The 12758-nt window shown below is 49.6% G+C and overlaps 1 protein-coding gene across 2 annotated transcripts; it reads right to left on the reverse strand.

Annotated features, from left to right (window-relative positions):
• On the reverse strand, positions 1 to 11807 carry LOC110518734 (nuclear FMR1 interacting protein 1). Of its 2 annotated transcripts, none has more exons than XM_036972499.1 (5): positions 11418 to 11801; positions 10869 to 10939; positions 9938 to 10039; positions 4300 to 4362; positions 1 to 310 (listed from the first exon to the last, which is right to left on the reverse strand). In XM_036972499.1, the coding sequence occupies exons 1-5, from the start codon at positions 11626 to 11628 to the stop codon at positions 221 to 223; spliced, it is 537 nt and encodes a 178-aa protein (XP_036828394.1). In that variant the 5' UTR covers positions 11629 to 11801; the 3' UTR covers positions 1 to 220. The 2 variants fall into 2 exon arrangements, with proteins under 2 accessions (XP_036828394.1, XP_036828393.1); XM_036972498.1 differs by having other exon boundaries at positions 13 to 310; positions 9938 to 10042; positions 11418 to 11807.
• Between the last annotated feature and the right edge of the window lie 951 nt (positions 11808 to 12758).

A 12758-nucleotide genomic window follows, 5' to 3' on the forward strand; every position in this document is an offset into this window, starting at 1 on the left:
TGGCTGGTAAAATAGACATCTTACTACTGCCAGAATCTACCCAAATTTGGCAGGTGTTAATATTAGGCCCCGATACTGGTGGTAACAGCACATTGTTCATATGGACCACAGAATCAGATCTAATCCAGAAGTAGTCATTTCAAGAGAAATTGAGGAAACAAAAGCATTGCTGATGAGTGACTGGATCTTACAACAAAGTTTTACCATGTTTAAAAACATACTACAGTACTGACCTGCGCCTCTCCTCTCTCCATTTAGAAATCTCGTCTGGAGTGTCCAGCTTGATTCTCTTTGCCCCTGGGGCATGGTTCTATAGGAGACGGTACAGGAGGAGGTTACACACACGGTTCTATAGGAGACGGTACAGGAGGAGGTTACACACACGGTTCTATAGGAGACGGTACAGGAGGAGGTTACACACACGGTTCTATAGGAGACGGTACAGGAGGAGGTTACACACACGGTTCTATAGGAGACGGTACAGGAGGAGGTTACACACACGGTTCTATAGGAGACGGTACAGGAGGAGGTTACACACACGGTTCTATAGGAGACGGTACAGGAGGAGGTTACACACACGGTTCTATAGGAGACGGTACAGGAGGAGGTTACACACACGGTTCTATAGGAGACGGTACAGGAGGAGGTTACACACACGGTTCTATAGGAGACGGTACAGGAGGAGGTTACACACACGGTTCTATAGGAGACGGTACAGGAGGAGGTTACACACACGGTTCTATAGGAGACGGTACAGGAGGAGGTTACACACACGGTTCTATAGGAGACGGTACAGGAGGAGGTTACACACACGGTTCTATAGGAGACGGTACAGGAGGAGGTTAAACACACGGTTCTATAGGAGACGGTACAGGAGGAGGTTACACACACGGTTCTATAGGAGACGGTACAGGAGGTTACACACACGGTTCTATAGGAGACGGTACAGGAGGAGGTTACACACACGGTTCTATAGGAGACGGTACAGGAGGAGGTTACACACACGGTTCTATAGGAGACGGTACAGGAGGAGGTTACACACACGGTTCTATAGGAGACGGTACAGGAGGAGGTTACACACACGGTTCTATAGGAGACGGTACAGGAGGAGGTTACACACAGTTCTATAGGAGACGGTACAGGAGGAGGTTACACACACGGTTCTATAGGAGACGGTACAGGAGGAGGTTACACACACGGTTCTATAGGAGACGGTACAGGAGGAGGTTACACACACGGTTCTATAGGAGACGGTACAGGAGGAGGTTACACACACGGTTCTATAGGAGACGGTACAGGAGGAGGTTACACACACGGTTCTATAGGAGACGGTACAGGAGGAGGTTACACACACGGTTCTATAGGAGACGGTACAGGAGGAGGTTACACACACGGTTCTATAGGAGACGGTACAGGAGGAGGTTACACACACGGTTCTATAGGAGACGGTACAGGAGGAGGTTACACACACGGTTCTATAGGAGACGGTACAGGAGGAGGTTACACACACGGTTCTATAGGAGACGGTACAGGAGGAGGTTACACACACGGTTCTATAGGAGACGGTACAGGAGGAGGTTACACACACGGTTCTATAGGAGACGGTACAGGAGGAGGTTAAACACACGGTTCTATAGGAGACGGTACAGGAGGAGGTTACACACACGGTTCTATAGGAGACGGTACAGGAGGTTACACACACGGTTCTATAGGAGACGGTACAGGAGGAGGTTACACACACGGTTCTATAGGAGATGGTACAGGAGGTTACACACACGGTTCTATAGGAGATGGTACAGGAGGTTACACACACGGTTCTATAGGAGACGGTACAGGAGGAGGTTACACACACCGTTCTATAGGAGACGGTACAGGAGGAGGTTACACACACGGTTCTATAGGAGATGGTACAGGAGGTTACACACACGGTTCTATAGGAGACGGTACAGGAGGAGGTTACACACACGGTTCTATAGGAGACGGTACAGGAGGTTACACACACGGTTCTATAGGAGACGGTACAGGAGGAGGTTACACACACGGTTCTATAGGAGACGGTACAGGAGGAGGTTACACACACGGTTCTATAGGAGATGGTACAGGAGGAGGTTACACACACGGTTCTATAGGAGACGGTACAGGAGGAGGTTACACACACGGTTCTATAGGAGACGGTACAGGAGGAGGTTACACACACGGTTCTATAGGAGACGGTACAGGAGGAGGAGGTTAAACACGCGGTTCCAGACAGGAGGAGGAGGAGGAGGTTAAACACGCAGTTCCAGACAGGAGGAGGAGGAGGTTAAACACGCGGCTCCAGACAGGAGGAGGAGGAGGTTAAACACGCGGTTCCAGACAGGAGGAGGAGGTTAAACACGCGGTTCCAGACAGGAGGAGGAGGAGGAGGTTAAACACGCGGTTCCAGACAGGAGGAGGAGGAGGAGGTTAAACACGCGGTTCCAGACGGGAGGAGGAGGAGGTTAAACGCGCGGTTCCAGACAGGAGGAGGAGGAGGTTAAACACGCGGTTCCAGACAGGAGGAGGTTAAACACGCGGTTCCAGACAGGAGGAGGTTAAACACGCGGTTCCAGACAGGAGGAGGAGGTTAAACACGCGGTTCCAGACAGGAGGAGGAGGTTAAACACGCGGTTCCAGACAGGAGGAGGAGGTTAAACACGCGGTTCCAGACAGGAGGAGGAGGTTAAACACGCGGTTCCAGACAGGAGGAGGAGGTTAAACACGCGGTTCCAGACAGGAGGAGGAGGTTAAACACGCGGTTCCAGACAGGAGGAGGAGGTTAAACACGCGGTTCCAGACAGGAGGAGGAGGAGGAGGTTAAACACGCGGTTCCAGACAGGAGGAGGAGGAGGAGGTTAAACACGCGGTTCCAGACGGGAGGAGGAGGAGGTTAAACGCGCGGTTCCAGACAGGAGGAGGAGGAGGTTAAACACGCGGTTCCAGACAGGAGGAGGTTAAACACGCGGTTCCAGACAGGAGGAGGAGGTTAAACACGCGGTTCCAGACAGGAGGAGGAGGTTAAACACGCGGTTCCAGACAGGAGGAGGAGGTTAAACACGCGGTTCCAGACAGGAGGAGGTGGTTAATTACGCGGTTCCAGACAGGAGGAGGAGGTTAATTACGCGGTTCCAGACAGGAGGAGGAGGTTAAACACGCGGTTCCAGACAGGAGGAGGAGGAGGTTAAACACGCGGTTCCAGACAGGAGGAGGAGGAGGTTAAACACGCGGTTCCAGACAGGAGGAGGAGGAGGAGGTTAAACACGCGGTTCCAGACAGGAGGAGGAGGAGGAGGTTAAACACGCGGTTCCAGACAGGAGGAGGAGGAGGAGGTTAAACACGCGGTTCCAGACAGGAGGAGGAGGAGGAGGTTAAACACGCGGTTCCAGACAGGAGGAGGAGGAGGTTAAACACGCGGTTCCAGACAGGAGGAGGAGGAGGAGGTTAAACACGCGGTTCCAGACAGGAGGAGGAGGTTAAACACGCGGTTCCAGACAGGAGGAGGAGGAGGAGGTTAAACACGCGGTTCCAGACAGGAGGAGGAGGTTAAACACGCGGTTCCAGACAGGAGGAGGAGGAGGAGGAGGTTAAACACGTGGTTCCAGACAGGAGGAGGAGGAGGTTAAACACGTGGTTCCAGACAGGAGGAGGAGGAGGAGAAACACGTGGTTCCAGACAGGAGGAGGAGGAGGAGGAGGAGAGGTTAAACACGCGGTTCCAGACAGGAGGAGGAGGTTAAACACGTGGTTCCAGACAGGAGGAGGAGGTTAAACACGTGGTTCCAGACAGGAGGAGGTTAAACACGCGGTTCCAGACAGGAGGAGGTTAAACACGTGGTTCCAGACAGGAGGAGTTAGGGTATTGCTATTCATGTATAGAAGCAACACTCTTGCTGAGTTGTGGCTGCTTTGTGTGATGTGTTGTCTCTACCTTCTTGACATTTGTGCTGTTGACTGTGCCCAATAATGTTTGTACCATGTTGTGTTGCTACCATGTTGTGTTGCTGCCTTGATATGTTGTCGTCTTAGGTCTCACTTTATGTATTGTTGTCTCTCTTGTTGTGATGTGTGTTTTGTCCTATATTTATATTGTATTGATTTTTAATCCCAGGCCCCAGTCCCCGCAGGAGGCCTTTTGCTAGGCCGTCATGGGAAATAAGAATTTGTTCTTAACCCGACTTGCTTAGTTAAATAAAATAAAATGAATATACAGGAAGAGGTTAATGCTTGGTTCTATATAGATGAGGGGTTGATGGGTAATAGCTGAGGCTGGCGGTCTACTTACATTTTTCCAGTGAATGTTGACCAGCTTCTCATGAGCAGTGAAGCTGCAGTCTTCAACTGAGCACTATAAAACAGAAGTCTCTTTTACTGAAGGTTGACTAACACAATGCTTTGCCTGTTTTACTGAAGGTTGACTAACACAATGCTTTGCCTGTTTTACTGAAGGTTGACTAACACAATGCTTTGCCTGTTTTACTGAAGGTTGACTAACACAATGCTTTGCCTGTTTTACTGAAGATTGACTAACACAATGCTTTGCCTGTTTTACTGAAGGTTGACTAACACAATGCTTTGCCTGTTTTACTGAAGGTTGACTAACACAATGCTTTGCCTGTTTTACTGAATGTTGACTAACACAATGCTTTGCCTGTTTTACTGAAGGTTTACTAACACAATGCTTTGCCTGTTTTACTAAAGGTTGACTAACACAATGCTTTGCCTGTTTTACTGAAGGTTGACTAACACAATGCTTTGCCTGTTTTACTGAAGGTTGACTAACACAATGCTTTGCCTGTTTTACTGAAGGTAGACCAACAACGGAACTGCTTTCTCTGGAACAGGCCCAGATCCCTGTGATTTGTGTGAAGAGGAGGCGGAGAAAAGGGGTCGGACAGCCTTCTGAAAATGCATAGGCGATCGAATAAACCCCCACTTCCTTCCATTCTGCCAGCAAACTTGAAATCTTTGGACAATAAAATCGGCGAGTTACGCAAAAAATTAAACTACCAAAAGGACATTCAAAACTGTTATATGTTATGTTTCACAGAGACTTGGCTGAACGATGACACTATCAACATACAGCTGGCTGGTTATACGATGCACCGGCAGGACAGAACAGAGGCGTGGCTGGTTATACGATGCACCGGCAGGACAGAACAGAGGCTGGTTATACGATGCACCGGCAGGACAGAACAGAGGCGTGGCTGGTTATACGATGCACCGGCAGGACAGAACAGAGGCGTGGCTGGTTATACGATGCACCGGCAGGACAGAACAGAGGCGTGGCTGGTTATACGATGCACCGGCAGGATAGAACAGAGGCGTGGCTGGTTATACGATGCACCGGCAGGACAGAACAGAGGCGTGGCTGGTTATACGATGCACCAGCAGGACAGAACAGAGGCGTGGCTGGTTATACGATGCACCGGCAGGATAGAACAGAGGCGTGGCTGGTTATACGATGCACCGGCAGGACAGAACAGAGGCGTGGCTGGTTATACGATGCACCGGCAGGATAGAACAGAGGCTGGTTATACGATGCACCGGCAGGATAGAACAGAGGCTGGTTATACGATGCACCGGCAGGATAGAACAGAGGCGTGGCTGGTTATACGATGCACCGGCAGGATAGAACAGAGGCTGGTTATACGATGCACCGGCAGGACAGAACAGAGGCTGATTATACGATGCACCGGCAGGATAGAACAGAGGCGTGGCTGGTTATACGATGCACCGGCAGGATAGAACAGAGGCATGGCTGGTTATACGATGCACCGGCAGGACAGAACAGAGGCTGGTTATACGATGCACCGGCAGGACAGAACAGAGGCTGGTTATACGATGCACCGGCAGGATAGAACAGAGGCGTGGCTGGTTATACGATGCACCGGCAGGACAGAACAGAGGCGTGGCTGGTTATACGATGCACCGGCAGGATAGAACAGAGGCGTGGCTGGTTATACGATGCACCGGCAGGATAGAACAGAGGCGTGGCTGGTTATACGATGCACCGGCAGGACAGAACAGAGGCGTGGCTGGTTATACGATGCACCGGCAGGATAGAACAGAGGCGTGGCTGGTTATACGATGCACCGGCAGGACAGAACAGAGGCGTGGCTGGTTATACGATGCACCGGCAGGATAGAACAGAGGCGTGGCTGGTTATACGATGCACCGGCAGGACAGAACAGAGGCGTGGCTGGTTATACGATGCACCGGCAGGACAGAACAGAGGCGTGGCTGGTTACACGATGCACCGGCAGGACAGAACAGAGGCGTGGCTGGTTATACGATGCACCGGCAGGATAGAACAGAGGCGTGGCTGGTTATACGATGCACCAGCAGGATAGAACAGAGGCTGGTTATACGATGCACCGGCAGGACAGAACAGAGGCGTGGCTGGTTATACGATGCACCGGCAGGATAGAACAGAGGCGTGGCTGGTTATACGATGCACCAGCAGGACAGAACAGAGGCATGGCTGGTTATACGATGCACCGGCAGGACAGAACAGAGGCCTGGCTGGTTATACGATGCACCGGCAGGATAGAACAGAGGCTGGTTATACGATGCACCGGCAGGATAGAACAGAGGCGTGGCTGGTTATACGATGCACCGGCAGGACAGAACAGAGGCCTGGCTGGTTATACGATGCACCGGCAGGATAGAACAGAGGCGTGGCTGGTTATACGATGTACCGGCAGGATAGAACAGAGGCGTGGCTGGTTATACGATGCACCGGCAGGACAGAACAGAGGCCTGGCTGGTTATACGATGCACCGGCAGGATAGAACAGAGGCTGGTTATACGATGCACCGGCAGGACAGAACAGAGGCTGGTTATACGATGCACCGGCAGGATAGAACAGAGGCTGGTTATACGATGCACCGGCAGGACAGAACAGAGGCTGGTTATACGATGCACCGGCAGGACAGAACAGAGGCGTGGCTGGTTATACGATGCACCGGCAGGATAGAACAGAGGCGTGGCTGGTTATACGATGCACCGGCAGGACAGAACAGAGGCCTGGCTGGTTATACGATGCACCGGCAGGATAGAACAGAGGCGTGGCTGGTTATACGATGCACCGGCAGGACAGAACAGAGGCTGGTTATACGATGCACCGGCAGGATAGAACAGAGGCGTGGCTGGTTATACGATGCACCGGCAGGACAGAACAGAGGCTGGTTATACGATGCACCGGCAGGATAGAACAGAGGCGTGGCTGGTTACACGATGCACCGGCAGGATAGAACAGAGGCGTGGCTGGTTACACGATGCACCGGCAGGATAGAACAGAGGCGTGGCTGGTTATACGATGCACCGGCAGGACAGAACAGAGGCTGGTTATACGATGCACCGGCAGGATAGAACAGAGGCGTGGCTGGTTACACGATGCACCGGCAGGATAGAACAGAGGCGTGGCTGGTTACACGATGCACCGGCAGGATAGAACAGAGGCGTGGCTGGTTATACGATGCACCGGCAGGACAGAACAGAGGCGTGGCTGGTTATACGATGCACCGGCAGGATAGAACAGAGGCGTGGCTGGTTACACGATGCACCGGCAGGGAACTGGAATAAATAAATACACATTAAAAACTCCGGACCACCTGTACTCCACACACAGAGACACATACAGCTCTCCCTCGCCCTCCATTTGGCAAATCTGACCATAATTCTATTCTCCTGATTCTTGCTCAAATTAAAACAGTAAGCACCAGTAACTAGATCAATAAAATAAAAAGTGGTCAGATGACGCAGATGTTAAACTGCAGGACTGTTTTGCTACCAGACTCGAATATGTTCCGGGATTCCTCCGATGGAATTGAGGAGTACACCACATCAGTCATTGGCTTCATCAACATGTGCATTGATGTCGATGTCCCCACAGTGACCGTATGTACATACCCCAACCAGAAGCCATGGATTACAGGCAACATCCGCACTGAGCTAAAGTCTAGAGCTAACACTTTCAAAGGAGCAGGACTCTAACCCGGAAGCTTATAAGAAATTTCGCTATGCCCTCCGACGAACCATCAAAACAGGCAAATCTTCAATACAGGACTAAGATCAAATCATACTACACTGGCTCTGACACTCGTCAGATGTGGCAGAGCTTGCAAACCATTACAGACTACAAAAGGGAAGCACAGCCGAGACCTGCCCAGTGACATGAGCTAAACTAGTTCTATGCTCGCTTCGAGGCAAATAAGACCGAAACATGCATGAGAACACCAGCTGTTCTGGAAGACTGATCACGCTCTCCGCAGCCGATGTGAGTAAGACCTTAAAACAGGTCAACATTCACAAGGCCGCAGGGCCAGACGGATTACCAGGATGTGTGCTGCGAGCATGCGCTGGCCAACTGGCAAGTGTCTTCACAGACATTTTCAAGCTCTCCCTGTCCGAGTCTGTAATACCAACATGTTTCAAGCAGACCACCATAGACCCTGTGCCCAAGAACACTAAGGTAACCTCCTAAATGACTACCGACCCGTAGCAGTCACGTCTGTAGCCATGAAATGCTTTGAAAGGCTGGTCATGGATCACATCAACACCATTATCCCAGAAACCCTAGACCCACTCCAATTTGCATACCACCCCAACAGATCCACAAATTATGCAATCTCTTTTGCACTCCACGCTACCCTTTCCCACCTGGACTAGAGGAACACCTATGTGAGAATGCTATTCATTGACTACAGCTCAGCATTCAACACCATAGTGCCCTCAAAGCTCATCACTAAACTAAGGACCCTGGGACTAAACACCTCCCTCTGCAACTGGATCCTGGACTTCCTGACGGGCCGCAAAAGGTGGCGAGGGTAGGTAACAACACATCTGCCACGCTGACCCTCAACACAGGGGACCCTAAGGGGTGCGTGCTCGGTCCCCTCCTGTACTCTCTGTTCCCTCGTGACTGCACGGCCAGGCACGACTCCAACACCATCATTACATTTGCAGATGACACAACAGCGGGAGGCCGGATCACCGACAATTACGAGACAGCCTATAGGGAGGTCAGAGACCTGGCCGTGTGGTGCCAGGACAACAACGTCTCTCTCAACATGATCAAGACAACTGAGAACATTGTGGACTACAGGAAAAAGAGGACCGAGCACACCCCCGTTCTCATCGATGGGGCTGCAGTGGAACAGGTTGAGAACTTCAAGTTCCTTGGTGTCCACATCACCAACAAAATAACATGGTTCAAGCACACCAAGACAGTCATGAAGAGGGCACGACAAAACCTATTCCCCATCAGGAGACAAAGGATTTGGCATTGGTCCTTAGATCCTCAAAAGGTTCTTCAGCTGCACCATCGAGAGCATCCTGACTGGCTGAATCACTGCCTGGTATGGCAACTGCTCGGCCTCCGACCGCAACGCACTACAGAGGGTTGTGAGTACGGCTCAGTACATCACCGAGGCCAAGCTCCCTGCCACCCAGGACCTCTATACCAGGCGGTGTCAGAGGAAGGCCCTACAAATTGTCAAAGACTCCAGTCACCCTAGTCATAGCCTGTTCTCTCTGATACCGCACGGCCAGCGGTACCAGAGCACCAAGTCTAGGGCCAAGAGGTTTCTAAACTGCTTCTACCCCCAAGCCATAAGACTCCTGAACACCTAATCAAATGGCTACCCAGACAACTGCTACTCTGTTATCATCTATGCAGTCACTTTAATAACTTTACCTACACATTACCTCAACTAACCGGTGCCCCCGCACATTGTTGGTTAGGGGCTCTTAAGTAAGCATTTCACTGTAAGGTATTGTAAAGTACTGTTGTATTAGGCTCATGTGACTAATAGAATTTGATTTGAAGCTTGGAACCCTGATGACCTAGTATGATGTCATTACATTCGGTTCATCACCTCATGTCAAATCAGAATAATTTGATCATGAGAATCAGTTACCTTGACATGTTCAGAGACATGTTGGTCATACTTGTCTTGGTTTTTGAATCCTCGGTCACACGGGTCACAGAAATGTGAAAACTCTGGTTCTTTTTTATTTTTCTGCTGGAAAGAAAACAAAACATTTGAACCCATTAAAGTCAAATCAGTCAGTCACCCTATTGGAGTGTTACACTGTCTAAGACGGGGATGGCCAACTGATGGGGGACACAAACAAACAAATCATCATGAGGGGCCACAGTGTGTCTGTGTACCACCATCCATGAAGGGGAGGAGATGGGTTAAAGGAGGATTTTTAAGCCTTGAGACATGGATTGTGTATGTGTGCTTTTCAGAGGGTGAACGGGCAAGACAAAATAGTCAGTGCCAGGCGCACCTGTTGGCACAGGTTCCTGTGTATTTAAAGAACTGTCCACCACCCAACTTGACATCTATGGGTAGCATTGGAGTCAACATGGGTCAGCATCCCTGTGGAATGCTTTTGACCAACTGAGGCTGTTCTGAGGGGGGAGGGGTTGGGGGGTAGGGGGTTGCAACTCAATATTAGAGAAGAGTTCTTCATGTTTTATACACTCGGTGTACTTTGTATCCCTCATTTACTCAAGTGTTATCATTATTTTTGCAGTTACCTGTGTTAATGGCTTGTTTATTGTTTATTCCATGTGTAACTCTGTGTTGTTTTTGGTGTCACACTGCTTTGCGTTATCTTGGCCAGGTCTTAGTTGCAAATGAGAACTTGTTCTCAACCGGCCTAGCTGGTTAAATAAAGGTGTTCTCAACTGGCCTAGCTGGTTAAATAAAGGTGTTCTCAACTGGCCTAGCTGGTTAAATAAAGGTGTTCTCAACTGGCCTAGCTGGTTAAATAAAGGTGCAATAAAATAAAACATATATATCAGAGACCTGGCTTTTGGTTTGATGGTGGATTTACTACCTTTTTCCCATGGTTGTTGGGACGACCATAGTCCTGCCTTCCGCCTCCGTGTCCACGATGGAAGTTCTGGCCTGTGGGTCAAAGGTCAAAACAACAATATTATGACTTGCCGACCTACTGCTGGGTGCAGTTCAGTCATCACCAATCTGACACTTCTGTTCTGTTAATAATGATGCAGGATCTCCTCTGCCCAGATACTGGTTCAACCCAGACGTGAACCAGCATCTCCTCTGCCCAGATACTGGTTCAACCCAGATGTGAACTAGCATCTCCTCTGCCCAGATACTGGTTCAACCCAGACGTGAACCAGCATCCCCTCTGCCCAAATGATAGATGTACATTACACGGGGCCAAGCTTGGTCAGCCCTACTGACCTACCCCACTAAATGGCGTCATGAGGGTTTACTTCAACAGACCTGATTGGTATAGGTCATAGTAGTCCACCAGGGGCTCTCAGCCAGGCACGTGTCAACCTAGGGACCGTGCAAAGAAGCCTCTTTACCAGGCCGCTGCTAGAACCATAACTCTCCTAGTTAGTATAATACTCACCATATGAGCCTCTGGGTCGACCTGGTCCGGGGCCGCAGTTCCAGTGTTCTCCCTGGCCGTTGTATCTCCACGGCTCGGACGGTGGCTCGTACCAGTTCCACATACCGGGCTGGAAGTTGCTCGGAGGTGGAAGGAACGTTGGCGGACTCACCATCGAACCCGGAGGAGGAGAGACAAAGTTCGGCGGAGGGTAGCTTCCAAAATCATTCATGATGTAGGTGGCGCCTCTTCTTCAATGTTATGTGGATTAAATTCGTTTGTATAAATGTTTGTCCAGCTACGACCGCGGAGGTATAATAAGAACCGCTACAACACATGTGTGTTTCTCCTCCCGTTGCCGCGTTCACGTGATAGTCGTAACTAGGAAACACTGAAATTTCCGAATATGCAAGTATTGGTTGTACTCATGTACACGTGCCGCTTTCAACCAGTCAGCAAGTCGGACATTTCTGAGTTTCCTAGTTCCGACTGGCACATGAACGCCACAAGTTTACATCTGCAAAGCGTGTTCACCAGACTGAACGTCATATCCGCTCGTTTACAAAAACCAAAAACAATTCAATAATATCATTATTTGAAGTAACAACGATTTAGGCATAATGAAAATGTACCATAACTCGTGTAGTTTATGAAAACTAACTCATGTAGAATTATATCTGCCCTATGTACATAGTGATTGTGCACTGGTCTCTTTAATAAGATTTACATACCGTTTTACCCACGTTTTATTTTATTTCGCCTTTATTTAACCAGGTAGGCTAGTTGAGAACAAGTTCTCATTTGCAACTACGACCTGGCATAGCAGTGTGAACAGACAACACAGAGTTACACATGGAGTAAACAATAAACAAGTCAATAATATAGTAGAAAAAAGGAATCTTTATACATTGTGTGCAAAAGGCATGAGGAGGTAGGCATTAAATAGGCCATAGGAGTGAATAATTACAATTTAGCAGATTAACACTGGAGTATTAAATGATCAGATGAACATGTGCAGGTAGAGATACTGGTGTGCAAAAGAGCAGAAATGTAAATAAAATAAAAACAGTATGGGGATGAGGTAGTTAGATTGGGTGGGCTATTTACCGATAGACTATGTACAGCTGCAGCGATCGGTTAGCTGCTCAGATAGCAGATGTTTAAAGTTGGTGAGGGAGATAAAAGTCTCCAACTTCAGCGATTTTTGCAATTCGTTCCAGTCGCAGGCAGCAGAGAACTGGAAGGAAAGGCGAGGTTGGAGTAGCCAGGAGGAAGGCATGGCCAGCCGTTGAGAAGTTTCATATGTAAATACTGTATTCTAGTCCTGGTTCATCCCATAGAGCCCCACTGTAGAGGTGTCAT

This window comes from Oncorhynchus mykiss, unplaced genomic scaffold (assembly GCF_013265735.2).
Source record: "Oncorhynchus mykiss isolate Arlee unplaced genomic scaffold, USDA_OmykA_1.1 un_scaffold_164, whole genome shotgun sequence".
In the NCBI taxonomy this organism is placed as follows: Eukaryota; Metazoa; Chordata; class Actinopteri; order Salmoniformes; family Salmonidae; genus Oncorhynchus; species Oncorhynchus mykiss.